Source organism: Bubalus kerabau, chromosome 2, assembly GCF_029407905.1.
Source record: "Bubalus kerabau isolate K-KA32 ecotype Philippines breed swamp buffalo chromosome 2, PCC_UOA_SB_1v2, whole genome shotgun sequence".
In the NCBI taxonomy this organism is placed as follows: Eukaryota; Metazoa; Chordata; class Mammalia; order Artiodactyla; family Bovidae; genus Bubalus; species Bubalus kerabau.
This window is the reverse complement of record NC_073625.1, coordinates 6,689,664-6,709,349: the sequence shown is the minus strand read 5'-3', so window position 1 is coordinate 6,709,349 and position 19,686 is coordinate 6,689,664. Positions and strand designations below refer to the sequence as shown.

Below are 19,686 nucleotides of genomic sequence, written 5' to 3'. Positions count from 1 at the left end.
AGGAAAAGATAAAATCATACTGTGGGCACGGAAGCAGGGTGGATTGCCTATGTAATAAGGAGTCCGTGACAGCCTTCAGATGAGGGATGGAACACTCCATGTGGAGAATTCTGGATTTATGAAGTGAGAAACTTGGGATTTTTGGAACTGAGCCTCTAGAACAGGCAGTCTAGTCGCACATGTCGCATCGGTGTCCGTGGCAGGCACTGTCACGGTGTGCCTTTTACAGCCTGAGCTTGACTTCAGAACCACTCTCAACCCAGCCCCGCCAGGTGGCCGCATTTGGCACTGGTGTGACATTTGACGTCGAGATAGTAAATATGGGTGTCTGCGTGCTTGTTGATGAAAACAGTGGAAGACGAGAAAGGGGAATGAGAACAAGAACAGGTTCTCTGGTGATCTGTGGATGCTGAGCTTGCAAAGGTGTAAAACTGCTGACATCCGGTGAGGAGGAAGTTGTAAGGAAACCCAAGTTACACAGGATATTTTTAGTGTGGGAGTAAGACAGTTAACACCCAAGGGAACCACAGCCAGATGCATAATTATGGCTATTAGTCATAAAAGTGCTTCAAATTATTCTGTTCCCCAGCATTATTGTTTTTAAATGTCTAAAAGTGCCGGATATGATAACTCAGGAGATCTGATTACTCCAAATATAACTGATGCAGAATTGAGTCCAGTGAAAGAGAGGCGTGGGGCACGGTGAGGGAGACCCCTGGTGTGCTGTCCGCTCAGCGTGATCGCTTTCAGGGGAATCGTGCAGAAAGGGATTTTTAGATGGGCTGACTTTTTGTCCATCCTTGTACTGACTGCATAGCCGGCGGGTGTCTCGCCTAGTTCGGGTCTGGTCCTTCCAGTCCTCTACGAGTTCACAAGCACTGTCAGTGCCGGACTCTGCCAACATGGCGTACAAGTTCACAGTGTGACACGGACCTCAGGAGATTTCCACATCCTCTCAGGTGGATTTTTTTGTCCTATCAAGGTGCACCTCACATACTTCTAAGTTCACAGTGACGTTTAGTAAATTTGCAGAATCGTGCAACCCTGTCCAGCTGTAGAACACTTCCATCACCCTACAGAGACTGAGCCCCTGTGCCGTTCTTACCCCTAGCCCGGACACCACTGGTCTCCTCTTTGTATGCCCTTTTCTGGAGTTTCCATATACCCGCAGGCGTAGAGTATGTGGGCTTTTCTGTTGCTCCGCGTAAAGGTATGGGGTCGTCCAGACTGAGGCCTGTCTCAGCTCTCCATGCCTCTGCTGCTGGGTGGTGATGCTCTGTAAGGATACAGACTTCACTCTGTCCATTCCTTCACCAGTTGATGGACATTTAGAGTGTTTCTCCTTTTGGACACTTATAAATAATGCTCCTGTGAATATGCACATACAAATCTCTTAGTGCCTATATGTTTTTATTTCCCTTGAGTAAATATATACCTAGGAATAGAATTGCTGATAAATTTATAGTTAATTTTGTTAAAAAACTGTCCAAATTACTTTCCAAAGTGGGTGTATATACCTCTTTATATTCCCTCTATCAGTTTATCACTCAGTTGCATTTTAAAATCAAATTATGTGATTAGAAGAGATGAGTTTATTTTTAAATTAATTTCTGACTAGCCTAGTATCAGCATAACTAGAAAGTAGAGGGTTTAATGAATACTTTCTATGGAGTGATTTTGCTTTGTTTCGTCTGTATCCTCGGGCGGTAGTCACAGTCTTACTCCTTGATGATCATGGGTTCCAGGGCCTTTTGTTACCATGGCGAATGCTGTTGAAAATGTTCCTCTCCAGTGAAGTTTTGCCAGGGATTAATTCGTCCCAAGAAGAGTGAATGATTTTATATGTCATTTTAGATCAGTGGTGAGAAACGGGCAGGATGCCGTGCATGCAGGTGTGGAAATACCCTGACATAAATATGCCTGTGTCTCCTAGGAGCCCGGAGGAAATGCAGGGATGGATAAGCAAGATTAACTGTGTTGCGGCTGTGTTTTCGGCACCACCGTTTCCAGCAGCCATTGGGTCTCAGAAGAAGTTTAGTCGCCCGCTGCTGCCTGCCACTACGACAAAATTGTCTCAGGTAAAGGCATTTTGATCTTTACATCTTGTCATTTCACACTTTGTAAAGTGGTCTTACTATTTGTATTTCAATAATGCCCCATATTCTGGGGGCAAGGATGAGACCTCAACCTGGAGGGCCTTGTTGTCAAGGGGGCAGACGCAGTGTGCCCGGGGCCTCTACACTTCGCGTGGGAAGCAGACACGGCGGACTCGAGACGGGGTGGACGCACACTTTAAATTTGTTTCTAAAGTTAGTTTACTACTCAGTTATACCAGCCTCACTTTTATTTTTGTTTTTTGTTTTGTTTTTCCCAGCAGTTCATATTTTTTAAACTCCTGGCTAAGGGTAGATGTCCTGCCTTGGAAACCAGCTTTTTATTCACTCATTGATTTAACTTTTCGTTTTACTGAGCTTTTCCCAAATCCCAGACTGTGTGTGATGCTGGAAGCATTCCCGGGGACCCACTGCTCACAGTGCAGCAAGGCAGGGCCTTCCCCACCCTCGGGAGGATCTGAGTGGACCCTGGTGGTTTTCCCAGAGAATGCAAACAGAGCACACGAGAACTCTCTTCGGAGGTGTTCACTTGAGCTGCTCTCCTTTTATCAGGTCAATGTTTCTGAAGGTCACATTTTATGGGGCTCCTTTCCTGCTTACAACTCTGTTCTAAGGACACTGCATACAAGCCATGTCTACCAGTTTTAAACCTGTCTGCAGGGCCACTATTTCCACCGACTTGTTAAGGATTTTGGAAGCTACTTTGACGTCTTTGTGAATTTCTTATCGATGCAATAATAGAAAGAGTTGCATCTGGCTGTGATCAACCAGGTCTTGATATTAACTAGCTCCTCCACACACCTGACATCATAGTTATCAACAGAACATTTATTAATAAGAGCGTATCATGTGCCTGTTGTACCTCAGAGACTATTTTTGGCTCTGGAAATAGAAAGGCAAGTGAAACCCAGGCAGTCTCTGGGATCCAGTTGGCAGATACAAACAAGCAAGTAATTGCAACAGTTTGATCAGAGGTACATGTAGGATAAGTCCAGAGGACCTTGCGGGCTCCAGACAGGGCCTGGCCTTGGGGGTGAGGGAGACAGTCACAGGATGGGCGGCAGGAGGGGTGTGGGAAAGGGGGCCGCCCAGCAGAGTGAGGCCAGGAGGGAGAGGGGGCAGCGCAGACGTGGGAGCCGCACTGTGTCAGCAGGTGCGACTCGAGCACCCCGTGTTGTGAAAGGGGGAAACATTGCTCTGTGGAGCTGTGTGTGTGTGTGTGTGTGTGTGTGTGTGCGCGTGCGGGCTAAGGTGCTTCAGTTGTGTGTCTGACTCTCCAACCCCATGGACTGTATCTCGCCAGGCTCCTCTGTCCATGGGATTCTCCAGGCAGGAATACTGGAGTGGGTTGCCACGCCCTCCTCCAGGGGATCTTCCCGACCCAGGGATCAAACCCCCGCCTTTTTTTTTTTAATTAATTTTTTTATTTTAATTGGAGGCTAATTACAGTATTGTAGTGGGTTTTGCCACACATTCACATGAATCAGCCAGGGGTGTCCATGTGTTCCCCATCCTGAACCCCCTTTCACCTCCCTCCCCACCCCATCCCTCAGAGTCATCCCAGTGCACCAGCCCTGAGCGCCCTGTCTCATGCATCGAACCTGGACTGGCGATCTGTTTCACATATGGTAATATACATGTTTCAATGCTATTCTCTCAAATCATCTCACCCTTCCCTTTTCCCACAGAGTCCAAAGTCTGTTCTTTACATCTGTGTCTTTTGCTGTCTCGCATATAGGATCATGGTTACCATCTTTCTAAATTCCATATATATGTGTTAGAATACTGTATTGGTGTTTTTCTTTCTGACTTCCTTCACTCTGTATAAACCCCCACCCCTTGCGTCTCCTGCACTGCACGCAGACTCTTACCTGCTGAGCCGCGAGGGAAGCCTCTGCAGCTGGTGCCAGGCAAAGGCCAAATGATGAAAGGTCATGAGGAGGATTTGGGATGCCTCACCATCCCCAGCATCCTTAGGAAAGTAGTGTAAGTAGGGAATTAATGTGATCAAATCAGTGCTTCAAATTTTTTTCTTTTTACAACAGGAAGAAAGTATCAGAGGTGGAAACTAATATAAGAAAAAGGCATTTACAATAGAAAGAGGAAAAATGAGTTAGTGAAGGAGGAGATGGATGGAGTAGGAGGGTTTGGGACCTCCTGATGGTCCCGTTAGCTCCATGAAGTGAGGAATAGGGCTGTCCTTAGGCGTGGGCTCTGGGCACTGTGGTGTCCCCTCTGGCTTTGGGTTCCCCCTCATCTCCTGCTTCCCTCTTGATGCTTCTTTCCAGAGTCCTTTGCTGTGTCCTTTCTCTCTTTTTACCTCCAGATGTTGCAAGGAGTGCTCAGAAGCAGAGCCGAACAGACACTTGAGGAACAATAGTTTTTAAGTTAGTCAAGAAAAACACAGGGAAAATGTTAGGCAAAGAAAAGGGGGAGAAGATCAGGTACAAACAGGACAAAAAAGATCTCAGGTCAAGTGGCAGGAGGCGACTGGCCCCTGCGGCGAGAGCAGCATCAGGGTCGCCTGCTGGAGCGGCCACGGTGGGCGCCCTCGGGGGGATGAAGGCAGTGAGGACGTGGAGGAGGGACGTATGGGGTCCTGCCCAAGTGCGTAGAGACAGGCTGGTGCAGAGAGCAGAGGAGACGTGGTTTCAGGAGACATTCTTTCGTTTCTGTAAGTTCATCGTTATTATTGACATGGTTTGGTTGATGCTCCCCACGTAAGCTCTAGTTCATGGACTAACTACCAAAAAAACTGTTAGGAATAGGAAGGACCACTTTACAAGGCAAAATGGCATTTAACTTTCATGGATAATAAATACCCTAAGAGAAAAGGAAGGCTTTACTGCTTATTGGCCAGACTTCTTCATCCACCCAGCTAAAATACGAGCTTTCAAACCAAGTGCATTTCCCCACTTTAATTTTGGGTACTTAACATAAACAGTAAGCCATATTATACAAGGTTCAGTTCAGTTCAGTCTCTTAGTCGTGTCTGACTCTTTGCGACCCCATGGACTGCAGCATACCAGGCCTCCCTGTCCATCACCAACTCCTGGAGTTTACTCAAACTCATGTCTGTTGAGTGGGTGATGCCATCCAACCATCTCATCCTCTGTTATCCCCTTCTCTTCCCACCTTCAATCTTTCCCAGCATCAGGGTCTTTTCAAATGAGTTAGTTCTTCACATCACGTGGCCAAAGTATTGGAGTTTCAGCTTCAGCATCAGTCCTTCCAATGAATATTCCGGACTGATATCCTTTAGGATTGAGTGGTTGGATCTCCTTGCAGTCCAAGGGATTCTCAAGAGTCTTTTGCAACACCAGAGTTCAAAAGCATCGATTCTTTGGTGCTCAGTTTTCTTTATATTATTATATTACACAAGGTTAGAGGAGAGAAAAACAGTTGAACAACTTGAGGCAAAAATACTTTCAAAGCTTGAGTTTTATTTTATTAATTTCACTAGGAGTTTTTCAGTTGGTATTTTTCAATAGATTGGGCTTTCTCGCCATTACTCCTGTAAAAGATCTGGGGTAAAAGGTGATCTGAGGTTAAAGAGGAACATTAGTAACTTTAGAGCAACATGTGAGCTTTTCCTTGCTCTTTTCTCACTGTGGAACCTACATTTCTATTTATTTTCTACTTGGAAAATGTGAGTGAGTGATTGAAAGTCGCTCAGTCATGTCTGACTTTTTGCGACCCCATGGACTGTAGCCCGCCAGGCTCCTCTATCCATGGAGATTCTCCAGGCAAGAATACTGGAGTGGGTACCTGTTCCCTTCTCCAGGGGATCTTCCCAACCCAGAGATCCAACCTAGGTCCCCCACATTGCAGGTGGATTCTTCACCCTGTGAGCCACCAGGGGAAAGTGTGCTTCTGTCCTATTTGTGTATGGGCTGTACATTGGTAGGGTTTCCCAGGTGGCTCTAGCGGTAAAGAATCCACCTGCCAGTGCAGGAGACACAAGAGCTGCGGATTCATTCCCTGGGTCAGGAAGATTCCCTGGAGGAAGGCATGGCAGCCCACTCCAGTATTCTTGCCTGGAGAATCCCATGGACAGAGGAGCCTGGTGGGCTACAGTCCATGGGGTCGCAGAGGATCAGACAAGACTACAGTGACTATATGTGTACATTCATTGGTTAGTCACTTATATGTGAAAATGAGTGTGTTTATTCATTTGTGTATTTTTACCACAAGACCCCACCACCTTTGTCATGGCAGTCTCTTATTTTAAACAAATGCCCTACATTGGAATTTAAAATGAAATGCGTAACATTTTTTATATTTTTCCTCATTTTGAACACAGAAGTGTAAAAAATACATATGTAATGTGATCAAAATGGTGAGTTCACAATTTTAAACAAGCAAGTAGTGACCAGCAAGAAGCATCCTCTGTGTCACATAAGATGACCAAACCCTTTCAGGAATTTAATGTCTTTGTTAAAAAAAAAAAGAATACAATGATGCCGCCCCCACCCCCCACCCCCAGACAGGTGAGTCACTGAGACTTTGTGGGCCTCAGTTTTCCTTCTGGAAAATGAGGAGATTGTCTAGACTGTTTTTTAAGATTCTTTCTATCACTAGCTCTTTACATTTTTTGCTCAGGTCATCATGTTTGTTTACCACCTATGGAAAATGTGCCTTGCCCTTGAGAGTAATCGGAAAATTAGAAGCAAATATGTGGAAGCCAGCTCGTGATCAAGAGCAGGTTAGAGAAGGGGGGGTGCTGGTGTGCAGACCGTCTGCTCCAGGTGTCTGGGCACCTTCCGCTTTGCTGAGTCACAGTCACCCTCCTCGAACCTGGGAGGCATGTCTGGATGCCCCCGCAGGCCTCCCCGCCTTCAGGGCGAGGCTCCCCCTTCACGCCGGGCAGGTTCTCGGCCTCAGCCCTGCCGACCTGGGCCCTGAGTGCTGCGTTGTGGGTCGTAGGGTGCTGAGCAGTGTTCGCAGCCTCTGCCCACTCAGTGCCAATATCACCCCGCTTTGTGACAACCAGGACTGTCTCCGGGCACTGCCTGGCGCCACTCAGGGCCACGGCCCCCACCGTCTGCAGCCACCGCTCCGGCCTGGCCGTCTTTCCCTCCTCCACAGCCTGCTGCCCCTCCCCGGCATGCCGGACCACTTGGGTAATTTCAGTCTACAAAATAGACATATTACCAGGGTGAGAAAAAAAAAGTTAACCAGTATTAGGAAAAAACGAAATATTCAATTAGAAGATTGTTTGGTGCTTTTAAAGACACTGTTCATCACCCTGTCATTTGCAAGCTTCTCTTTAATTTTATTCTTGTCTCCTCTCCAAAGCACATTAGCCACCGTCCCTGAAATCGATGACTGTCAGTGCGGCAGGGTTCTCTGCGAGCAGCTCTGCTGTGTGGGAGGAGTCGCCTTCTTGTAGTTGCTTTTGCGGCCGTGTTGCCAGAGCACATTTCTCTTCCTGTCGCAGGTGGAGAGACTGGTGTGAAAATCTTTTAAGTTTTGCTTCTCCTTCCATGTAGCACTCCAGACTTAGGACTTCGTGGCTGGCCGTCTGTAGGATCTTTCAGGCCTCCTTTTCTACTCATCAGGTAGTCCTTTTCAAACATTAACGCACATAATTTACCAGGGGACTTACCTAAAATGCATCTTTCTCATCTCCACCCACTCCTCCATCCATCAGGTCTCAGCCAGGGTCCCCAGGAATGTGTGTGTTTCTAAGACCCACCCTGTGTCCAGCCACCTGCCCTGCAGATCAGAGACCCTGCCCTGAAATACACCTGCCTCCCTCCCGTGCGTCCCCTGGAGACCATGCCTCCTGCAGGGGTGGTCTCCCCCATTGCCTTGTCCTGTTTCCCTCTTTGACTCCCAGCCATGGTCCCTTTAGAGGCTGACTCTGGATGCCCACCGCGTGCTCCCTGTGGAGGGCCAGGCCTTGCGTTAGCACGGATCACAGACAGGAGAGTGCTGTGTTTGCTTCCAGCCTCGTGTTATCCATCCCATGGTTTGACCGCGGGGCAGCCGTGCCGAGGCCCGGGAGAGGGGGCGGCGTTGGTTCACAGACTGGCCCCGCATGAGGATGGCCAGGGGAGGCCAGAGACAGGGGCAGCCACTGCGGGCTGCTCGGGGCGGGTTTAATGCGCACGGGAGCTTACCGACAAGTCTGGAGTAGCCGAGAGACAAGCCGACCCTGCAGCTGCCTCCAGGACCTTGAGGTTTATGAGCAGCCTTGACTGCGTCCGTTGTTCGTCCAGATGGTCCCCGCACCACCTGCTGTCTCAAGGCCTCAACCTGGGGCAGCTCCTAGCGTGGGGAAGGCAAGAAGGCACGTCCCAAGGTTGGGGGCTGGGTGAGGAGCCTCCGATGGCCCAGCACCAGCTCCAGGGTCACCGGCTGACCCGTCCGCCCTCTCGGTGACCTCCTGCATGGCAGTCATGAGGAGCGGAGACTCCCGACGATGGCGTCCTTTTCTGGGCGTGTCCCTCGCTGGCCAGAGCCCCACCTGCCCACCCGCTCAGGGTCACACGCTCAGTCCAGCCACTCCTTCTTCCTAAACATCTTTCTACCATACCCATGTCCCTCAGCCAGACTCTGGTCACCTTGACCTCTGGTGTCCTGATTTTTTGGATCCTTTGCCTTGTCAGTACTAAATATTTGAGTACGTATCCTTCAATATATGTATTGAATCTTTTTAATAAAATGTCTTACATGTCCTACTATCATTATAACATAAGAAATGCTGAACGTCATTAGTCATTAGGGGAATACAAATCAGAATCACAAGATACCATTAGGATGGCTATACATTTTTTAATTTTTTATGAAAAGTAATGTAGTGGTGAGGTTATGGAGAAATTGCAACTCTCACATATTGCTGCTGGGAATGTAAACACTTTGGTGGTTTACCAAATGATTAAATATAGACGTGTTTAACAGCAGTTTCAGTAGAATGCAAACATGCACTCACATAGAAACTTACACGGCTGTTCACAGCAGTATGGTTCATAACAGCCTAAGGTGGACACGGGCGCCGGCTGCTGCTTGGATGAATGAGATGTTACCTAGCCACACACGGGCTTGATTCAGCCGTTAAAGAATGCAGCGCTGGCACCCCAGTGTGGACGAGCCTTGGGAACCGTGCTACGTGAAAAGCCAGACACAAAAGAGCGTATCATGTGATTCCATTCCAAAAGGTTCCTTTTAGGGGAACTAAAATGTCATAAAATTAAATGCAATGGTTTCACAGCCCTGGAAATATATTTAAGAGCTCTAAATTGTACATTTCACATGGGAGCTTTGTATAGTAAAGTGTGAATTATGCCTCAATGCTGATTTAAAAAATTTCTCCCCAGCGGGTCACCTTGCCTGGGGGTGCACACACTCCGCTTTGGAGAGCTCTGGCAGCCTGTTCCTAGAACCGGTTGAGGTCCCTCTTGTCCAACTCTTGTTTCTCTTCAATCCATCCTGCACAGTGCTGGCTAAAATAGGATTCCTTCGGTGTCATGTAACCAAAACTGGCTCACTATTAGCAACAAGACAGTCTAGACTCCTTGGCATGAACTTGGACTACAGTGTTCCACACCTTTTCAGAATGGACAGCTTTCATATTCATTTCTTAGAGACCTGTATGTAACATATGGGTGGACTTCCTTTGTGGCTCAGTAGTAAAGAATCCTCCTGCCAGGAGATGCAGGTTTGATCCCTGGGTCAGGAAGATCCCCTGGAGTAGGAGATGGCAGCCCATTCCAGTATTCTTGCCTGGAAATGCCATGGTTAGAGGAGCCTGGCTAGCTACAGTCCATGGGGTTGCAAAGTCTGATACAACTTAAGGACTAAAACAAGGACTACAATGTAACGTATACCAAGTGCTCAATCAGACAATTAGGTTATTATGCTGAAGCTCAGCAAAACACTCCTTCAGGTCTTTAAAACGAGTCTTAAAAGTGAAACAATGAAACAAAGTCTTTCTGATGGGGCTTTCAGCAATTGTCCCTTTGGACCACTTTGAAGGCAGGTGTTCTTTAGTCTAAATTCCTGCAGCTCAGGTTTGATGAAGCTGCAGCATTTAGCAATTTGAATCGTTAATTGCCGGCAGATTCCTAGAAATGCCATTATCTCCTAAATCATGTCTACTTTAAAACAGCACAAACAAACAGTCTGAGGTCTCCCTCTCTACCTTCCCCCTTAAAAAAAAAAAGTCCATTTATTCAGCTCCTGTTTCCTAAGGGGACCAATTGTCAGGTGGCTTGTGAGGTGTGTGGACATTATAAAAAGAGCAAAGACTCATCTTCAGCTCCTAGGTGCTGGATGTTGGTTAAGTGACTTCAAGCCAGAACCATGCCTCTTGCTCTCCCCCCGCCCAGCACCATACTAGACCCCCAGGAGCTGAGAGAAGGGGAAATGACCTCTCTCTGCCTTCAGAGAGCTTGTAGTCAGTAAGGAAGATAAAATTTACAGAGGTTCGGGTATACTTTGTTAATAAGCATGTGGTGTGGACATTTAAGGCTTCTCCAGTGGTTCAGTGGTAGAGAATCCGCCTGCAGTGCAGGACCCATAGGAGACACGGGTTCGATCCCTGGGTCAGGAAGATCCCCTGGAGGAGGGCATGGTGACCCACTGCAGTATTCTTGCCTGGAGAATCTCCATAGACAGAGGAGCCTGGTGGGTCACAGTCCGTGGGGTCACAAAGAGTTGGACGCAACTGAAGGGACTTGGCACGCACACACATGGACATTTAAGTGCTATAGATAGAGAAGTGGAAGGGGCTGTGACATCTGGGGATTCTGGCTTTGAATGGAATTGGAGAAAGGATCTGGGTTAACACCTGGGTGTCTGGGAGCCGCGGGAGAGAAGGCAGATGAGGACGGATGAGTTTACGGACGGCTTTGACAGCTGAGGTCAGCACTGATCCAGGAGGGAGCAGACGGTTTTGAAGCTCGTGTTTTCAGCAGCTCTTTGGGTTTTAAACAGTTGTCTAGAGGCTCAGAGTTGGGAGAATGGGGCTGCTGCTCCTCTGCCTTTACCCCTGGGGCCTCCAGCAAGGACTCGATCTTTTTGGTTCTCCACGGCTTCCAAGAGGAAGAGGTGAGAGGGGTGACAAGGCCAGGGTCTCTTTCACTATTGAGTTCCTGGGATTGTGTATTCCACAGCAAAAAAGCACTGAGGACAGTGCAGGAGTCACAAGCGATGCAGGTTCAACCCCTGAGTCCAGGAGATGCCCTGGAGAAGGGCATGGCAACCCACTGCAGGTTCAATCCCTGAGTCCAGGAGATGCCCTGGAGGAGGGCATGGCAACCCGCTGCAGTGTTCTCGCCCGGAGAAACCCGTAGACAGAGGAGCCTGGAGGGCTACAGTCCATGGGGTCACAGAGAGACAGGACTGAGCGCACATGCGTGTACGCACAGACACACACACACACACACACAGTGCCTGTCGCCTAGTAGGTGGGCAGGTGGACAGCTGTGTCCACCTCAAGCTTCCCTCCCCTCCCTGAGCCTTGTGCTTGATATAAAAGGATGCGGAGCTGACTTGTGCCTGGCTGGCGGCAGAACTGTCCAGCTGAGCCTCGAAGGGGAGGCTTTGGCCCGACCTCAGCCCTGGACTCACTGCGAGGTCGTGAGCAGCTAGGTCACCTGTGCCCATCACCTCATCAGCTAAGACGTCTCTTCGTGAGATTAGAGTTTGGTATTTTAAAGGAAAATATGAAATTTTCTTCAAAGTCAAACTATAAGTAGGAAAAAATTCAATATTAAGTGACATCATTTGAAACTTGCCTTTTGGATAAAATTTCATTGTATGTGTGATCAAAAGTACTACCAATGTACATCTGTTGACAGATAGCAGTTTTTCCTGCATCCTTTATTTACTGCCGATATTTAAGTTGTGACTTCCTAATATGAAACCGTTTCAGCAGGTGCCTGCCATTTGTTGTCTGTTCCTTTTCGTTGAACTTTGGTGCGTTTCTGCCTTCTGTGAAATCCCTTTCATCAGTGTTGTCCCATGAGAGTGGCCTGCCCGCTCCCCTAATAGATTGCGAGGGCAAAGATAAAAGGGAAGAAAACAGGGAGGTTCCTGCTGGTCCATCTTCCCTGTGGATATTACAGATATAACCGTCCGTGTGAGGCTGGGAACACGCTGCATCTTGGGCTGTTGCCTTCCTGCTTCTCTGTTTTTACATCTGTTTTTATCAGAAAAATCCCTCTGTTGTGGGATTCTAACCTTGGGGTAATTTGCAGTCTGTTCCTATCTATGCCCATAAGAGCCACTTGGAATTTTTATTTCATTAGTCAAAATAGATTTAAGGAGTATAATTTTCTTTTTTGCCTTTCCCTTGACTTTAATGATCTTGACATTTTTAAAGATTACAAGCCATTTATTTTATAGAAAATCTCTTAACATGGATTTGACTGATATTTCCTTGTGATTCTATCTAGGTTTTGCATCATTGGCATGAGGTGATTTTAAAATATTGTTATTTTGAGATTATTTCCTTGATTCTTCATGAAGTCAGTGAAGATGGAATAAAGCACTGCACATTGAATTTTGACATTTATTTGACTGGGAATAAATTATACACTGGCTTCCCTTGTAGCTCAGTCAGTAAAGAATCTGCCTGCAATACCAGAGACTGGGTTTGATTCCTGGGTTGGGAAGATCCCCCAGAGTAGGAAATGGCAACCCATGGCAAACCAGTATTCTTGCCTGGAGAATCCCATGGACAGCGGAGCCATGGGGTCACAAAGAGTCAGACTCGACTTAGCAACTAAACCACCACCACCCAAACTATACACTATAAGCTATAAACTACAAATCACTATACTTTACAAATCTGGACTCAGTAGAAAAATGGGTCCAGTATTTCGGCAGCCAGATCACAGAAGAGGAAGTCCTGTAAACATATGAAAGTGTTCGTCCTTACTTGCAATCAGGAAAATGTACATTCAAATCATTTTATACCCATGAAATTAGTAACAATTTGCAAGTTTGATGTCACGTCAAGTTTTGGCAAGAATGTAGAACAATGGGAATCTTCAGGCCTACTGTGGAAGTGTAAGCTGGTGGAAACACTTGAAAAACAGTTTACCATTATATTAAAGATGTGTCGGAGAAGGCAATGGCACCCCACTCCAGTACTCTTGCCTGGAAAATCCATGGATGGAGGAGCCTGGTAGGCTGCAGTCCATGGGGTCACTAAGAGTCGGACAGGACTGAGCGACTTCACTTTCACTTTTCTCTTTTATGCATTGGAGAAGGAAATGGCAACCCACTCCAGTATTCTTGCCTAGAGAATCCCAGGGACAGCGGAGCCTGGTGGGCTGCCGTCTATGGGATTGCACAGAGTCGGACATGACTGAAGTGACTTAGCTTAAAGATGTACATGTTCTAAAACCCAGAAACTTCACCTCTTGGTGACCACAGATTTCAGAGACATTGTTGATTTGGTTTCAGACCATTGCAATAAAATAAATATCTCAATAAAGCAAGTCACACACTTTTTTGGTTTCTCAGTGCATATAATGGTCATGCTTACACTATACCCCAGCCTATTAAGTGTGTAAGAGCATTGTGTCCAGAAAAACAATGTATCTACCTTAATGAAGCAATGTTTTATTGCTCAGTATTAACCGTCATCATCCGAGCCTTCCATGAAGCTGTAGTGGTATCAGCAAGGATCAGTGATCTCAGACCACTGTAACAAAGTAATTATGATGAACAGGTTTGAAATATTTTGAGTGATGCCAAATGTGGTACAGAGACCCAAAGTGAGCAGTGTTAGAAAAATGGCATCAGTAGACCTGCTCCACAAAGGGTTTCCACAAACCTTCAGTTTGAAAAAAAAACACATTATCTGCGAAGTGCAGTAAAGCGAGATGTGCCTGCATGCTATAGGGACACCTTGCTCAGCCACTGGGCAACATCTGTAAGGACGTAGCATCATTTATAACAGCCCATAGCAACCAGAAAACAAGGTGAATGTGCCTCAGTAAATTTGTAGTTGAGGGACGTCAGAACCTCTACTATTTGGGAGGGAAAAGCATAGGTTACTACAGTTTTTAGAATAACAGCCTTCAGAAAATTATTCTTGAAGGCATTGGTTGTCTCAAAAAGGAAAGTATTTGGGTAGGCCTTCACCCATAGTGACAGGACGGCCCTGCTGAGGTCATGGCATGGAGAAGTCCGATCCTGCAGCCCTTAGCACGGGTGCTCCATGCCACTCCTGTTGGAGTCTCTCTCGGGAGACCAGGGGCCTGCTGGGGAGGCTGGCCTTGGCCCTGGGTACCATTTTTCAAAGTGAGAAATGAAGTATTTCCTGCCCCGTCAGTAAACAAGGATGTCACAGTCATCAGCCCTCCAAGGTGACCCTAAGGATACTCGGGAAAGAGAAGAATGCCTGAGATCTAACAGCCATCAGACTACATCAGATCTAACAGCTGCAATCTAACAGCCATCAGACTGCAGCCACTCCCTACGGGGAGCCCAGGGTTAGCTCAGGATGTGAAAAACACAGAATCTTGGCCTAGGATAGCTGAGATGCAATGAAAGAAATGTCAGTGGGCAGAGACTCTCACATCTTCCCATACCTAGAAAAGTGCTAAATTCCTTAACTTGAGATATCTGGTTTCCTCTAACAGTAATCTTTTGACAGTAAGACTACTTGCCCTTTGTTGCAAAACTTGTGTATGACCTGACTCCTCCCCTCACCTCCTCGGAGCAGTTCTCTCAGGGTCCCTTGAGATGCTGTCTCCTGGGCTTGGAGTCCTAAAAATTCCCACCGAATGAAACATAACTCTCAACTTTTAGGTTGTGACTATCTTTTTCAGTGGACGAAGGTGCACGTGGACCCTGGCTGAGAAAGCTGGTGGAACATGGCAGCAGAGGCACGTTGGATGAATGAAAGTCATTCATCATGAGGGGTCTTTTAAAACTGCAACTGTTTACTGATTTCGTTTTCTGGATGCTCAATGGCTTCATGCCCCCCTGCAGGAGGAGCAGCTGAAATCTCACGAGAGCAAGCTGAGGCAGATCACCACGGAGCTGGCGGAGCACCGCTCCTACCCGCCCGACAAGAAGGTTAAGGCCAAGGAGGTGGACGAGTACAAGCTCAAAGACCACTATCTGGAGTTTGAGGTGTGTTGAACCTAAATGTCACAATGCCTTTCACCTGAGCTATCTCAGTGTTTCCAGGAGGCAGGTGGTTTTATAGCTACCGTATCTGTGGACAACGCACCTTGACCGTCCCTCTCCCGGAGCTCCGGGCGGGGTCTCGGTCATGGTGGCCCCTCCTGTTCATGGTTCTATTTAAGCATCAAAGAATAACTGTCAGTTTTTATGCTTAAAAAGCAAATCGCCTGCTGGTTGGAATAGCATGTGCTGGCTGTGAGACAAAAAAAAAAAAAAACAACAACAGTCGATGGACATGCCGGGGTGGGCAGCCGCCTTCTCTATTTCTGCATCTCTTCCAGCAGAGTCTGAGTCAGAAAAAGTACCGCAGAGGAAACGAGCTGCGGGAGGCCGTGGCGCATCTTCCGTGCGCGCTCTGGCTGCTAGGCAACAGAGGCAGCTCTCCTCTGCCACTCCCGCCCTTCACACGGAGGCTGGGAAACCAAGTCGTGGCACATCCAGTACCCAGCACGTGTGGCCACTAAACGGAATGGGGAGGATCCGTATAATCTGGAAAGATGGAAAATCTAAAAGCGAGTTGAAAGCACTGTGAACAGTGAATGATACCTTTGGCTAAGGGGCTTCCCAGGGGGCGCTAGTGGTAAAGAACCTGCCTGCCCATGCAGGAGAGGTAAGAGACGCAGTTTCAATCCCTGAGTCGGGGAGATCCCCTGGAGGAGGGCGTGGCAACCCACTCCAATATTCTTGCCTGGAGAACCCCATGGACAGATGAGCCTGGCGGGCTGCAGTCCATAGGGTGGCAAAGACATGCCTGAAGTGACTTAGCATGTAGCACCTTCAGCTACATTTTCTCCCCAGTGAGTGTCAGGGTTATGTTTTAACTGTGACTACCCCATCAGCTGCCACTTGAAGACACTGAAAGGATCCTTGATTTTAAGTACATGGGCTTAGTCCAAAATAAAGAACAGTTATCTTTTAATTTTTACATAATTTTTTTCTGCAGAGTGGGTTGAATCTGTCTTTAGCTCTTCTTTCACTTTGTAGATCTGGTCTATTCCTGTTCATCTTCTTTCCCATCTTACAATCATGCTTCTTCCTTGGGCTTGAAACACAGCATCATCTGAGCGCCCTCGCCCTGACCCACCGCCCCAGACCTACTCAGACACCAGCGCCCAGCACCGCTGCCTCTCCTGCCCCCTCTCAGCCTTGCCTTTCGGCCCCCTCTGCCTGGGTTTTCACCTCTCCTGAACCCGGTGGCGCTTCTGTCTTCAGCCCATCCTGCACACTCCTGGCAGTTTCCTAAGGCATGCTTCTGTCAATAGCTGCCCTTGGTTTTCCCCTTCACCTCCCCCAACAATTTACCTTCAAATAAAGTCCAGTCCTTAATCTGAGAGGATCTGGGTTCCTTCTGTCTGTCCACAACACAGGTCTTTCCACCACGACCACCATGAGATCAGCCATTTTTCTGCTACTTTGCCCTCTCCAGACTCACTGTTATACCTTTGTTCATCTACTGTGAAAAGAAAAAAGGAAAAGTGAGCTGCTCAGTCGTGTCCTTCTCTTTGAGACCCCATGAACTGTAGCCCGCCAGGCTCCTCTGTCCATGGGATTCTCCAGACCAGAATACTGGCGTGGGTTGCCATTTCCTTCTGCAGGGGGTCTTCCGGACCCAGGGGCTGAACTCGTCTCCTGCGCTGCAGGCAGATCCTTTACCTTTTGACCACCAGATGCTTTGCTCTGCCCCAGCTGCCCTTCCCTCCTTTCATTTCTGAGAGTCCTGTTCGTCTTTCAGGGTGCACCCCAGACCCCTCCTGTGAAAAGCCTGCTCTCAGCCTGCCAGTCCCCGTCCTGCTCGGGGGCTCCTGTTGGGGTGGCTTCAGGGTCTTTGCATCTGTGGCCAGTCCCACAGCGTCTGCCCCCCAAGACTGAGAGCCCTCGAGAGCAGGGGCCTCGGGTCCTCTTCACATCTCTGCCCTGTGCTCACTCATTGAATTGGACAGGGTTTCATGGAAGCTTTTAAAAGTCTTAGATTTCGGAGTTTTAAAATGTGGCATTTGGTGCCCTGTACCAGTTTTCTTCATGGTTAAGCAAGTCCTTACTCTGTTCAGATGAAGAAAAATTTTCCTTTTATTAAAAATGAAAGCTTATTAGCTAAAACTTTGGAAGCCTTCCCAGCCAAAGACTTCTTGAAAAAATACTTTTTTTTTTGAAAAAATACTTTTTAAAAAACAAATTTACTGAGCGGCTCATCTTTGTCCGCACCTGTTCATTCTTGGGAAATGGGAGTCCTCAGAAATCTATCACAATTCTTCACACGTCTGGAGTGGCTTTCAGCTGCCAGCCTGTTAGTTTCACACGTGCTGATTAATTTCCCAGCTCCTCAGGCCCCTGCTGCCAGCCCGCAACACCTCGCTCTGAGCCCTTGGCTCCAAGGCTGCGAGTCTGCACCCAGGAGGCCGGGGTGGCCGCAGGACCAAAGAAGGGTCGCCCCTGCTAGATGCTCCCCCTGCTTTGAACCTCCTCTTGGAGCCCCTTTTCCAAAAATGTAACCCAGCCAAAGCCAGCATTTCCATTTCCTGACATGAGCTTTAGACCAGCCTTTGTGGGGGTACATCTTGCTTTCATCAAATCGTCATATCAAGGAGCTCAGAAGGTTGCGTTCCAGGACTTTGGCTCGTGAACATCTTCCCATATGGTAACACGTCGGGCGTGTTGGAGTGTCTGTCAAGCCTCACTGACCTGTGTACCAGAAAGGCGGATGGTCCCCTCACTTCTTAGAGGTTATCTAAAAAGGGTTTTGTGAAATAGTCTCTTTTTTTTTAAGTGAACCATTACTTTTCAGTAACTGGAAGTTGAAGTAGTGTATCTCGTGGGGTCCACTCTGCTGTTAGAATAACTAACTCTCCACTTTTCAGCCACCAGGCTTTGTCTTGTGCACGTACCTGCAGCGACGCCCTCAGAGCATCCAGGCTTCCCCCGCAGCTGCCCTCTTCCCCGGGTGGGGGGTTCTGAGCACGATGGACCATCCCTGCGGGGTAGGGGCGAGGGTGTCTGAACGTCAAGGACCTTCCTGTGTACTTGTTCTTTGTTCTTTCCTCAGCTTCTAGAACATGGACCAAGTGCTCATACGTATTTGTTGAGTAAATGAATGGAATAAGGCAATGTCAGAGGAAAGCTTAGTAGCGCCCCTGAAAACAAAAGTGTTAAACAGACAGCGGTGTCTGCAGTTCCCTGTGACCCCAGACGGTCAGGGACCGGAGGGCATCTTGAGCCCACCGACGTCCCTGTCCCTGGGGAGGAGCCCCCGCCAGGCCGCCCTCTCACCTGCTCCCGTGGTCGGGACTCCCTGTGGCCCAGAGCAGCTCTTGTAATTTTCACACCTTGGTAAGAAAAGCACCTTCATCCTGTTAGAGTATGAAGCCCTTGGTGGTAACACGGTTGTTTCTAACTGGATGCATTTCAGTTGTTTGTATCCCAGGTTGCTCTGAGCACAAACAGTTCTTCAGGTGGGCCAAATTGGCGGCACTTAGAAAGTCTCTTAACCCTAACTGACAGTAAATAATGAGAAACTCTGGTAAATAAGAAGGTTCAGGGGTGGTTTTTGTTTGGAGTTGAACTTGACTGAATTACGTTGTTTATTGATTTTGGCATCCTGGGTCTTCATGGCAAGGCACGGCTTTTCTCTGGCTGCAGCGACCTGGGGCTCCTCTCCTGTTTCGGTGCATGGTCACCTCATTACAGGGGCTTCTCTCACCGTGAAGCACGGGCTCTAGGGCATGCGGGCTTCAGTAGTGGTGGCACCTTGGCTCAGGAGTCGTGCCTCCCAGGCCCTAAGCATGGGCTCAGGAGTTGGGGCACGTGAGCTTAGTTGCTCCTCAGCATGTAGGATCTCCCTGGACCAGGGATAGAACCCACGTCTCCTGCATTGGCAGGTGGATTCTTTACCACTGAGCCACAGCGAAGCCCTGTTTATTTTTGAAGTCTATAAAGTCTGCAAAGAACAAGGAGACTTATATCAACTTCAGCCTTAGCCTGTAAGAAGACAGTGCACTATTCCTGAAGGCAGCATACTCTGCTCAGAATGCCTGTAGTTAACCAAGTCCGTGCCTCTCTCTTTACTGCCCATGCAGTGGGGGGTTGGGGGTGGCATTGCTTTGTTCTCGATTGAATTGGTTCCCCGAAGTTGTGGCTACTGATTGCTTACAAGGGTTCACGTGGACTCTAAGCTCACCTTTGACAGAGTTGTTAGGCATCACAAGTCTATGTAAGAAACTCACTGTCATTTCCCAGTTTTCAAAAAATAAATATCAGAAATAGCTCCACTTCCTTTTGACTTATTTCTACTCTATTCAGTTCCCTTTTCACTTAAAAATGTTGAATCAATCTCCGTGTTTCTGGTACATTTGGAAATTTATCAGGATGTAGGACAGGTGGGTAGTGTTTGTCACATAAAAACTTAGAAAGCGCCAGCCACTCGAAG

General features: G+C 47.9%; 1 protein-coding gene and 1 long non-coding RNA gene across 11 annotated transcripts in view; one reads left to right on the top strand and one right to left on the bottom strand.

The window, feature by feature from the left end:
* PSD3 (pleckstrin and Sec7 domain containing 3) overlaps window positions 1-19,686 on the top strand; it is a 616,838-nt gene that overhangs the window by 571,839 nt on the left and 25,313 nt on the right. For all 10 annotated transcript variants that reach the window (XM_055566944.1, XM_055566946.1, XM_055566948.1 and 7 more), the window contains 2 exons: window positions 1,934-2,078; window positions 15,069-15,212. In XM_055566944.1, the coding sequence (XP_055422919.1) occupies window positions 1,934-2,078; window positions 15,069-15,212 (289 nt within the window). The remainder of the gene's footprint in view (window positions 1-1,933; window positions 2,079-15,068; window positions 15,213-19,686) is intronic.
* Window positions 15,970-18,658, bottom strand: LOC129642957 (uncharacterized). Its single transcript, XR_008709959.1, has 3 exons — window positions 18,531-18,658; window positions 16,569-16,719; window positions 15,970-16,308 (listed from the first exon to the last, which is right to left on the bottom strand). It is a non-coding gene; the product is annotated as an uncharacterized LOC129642957 (long non-coding RNA).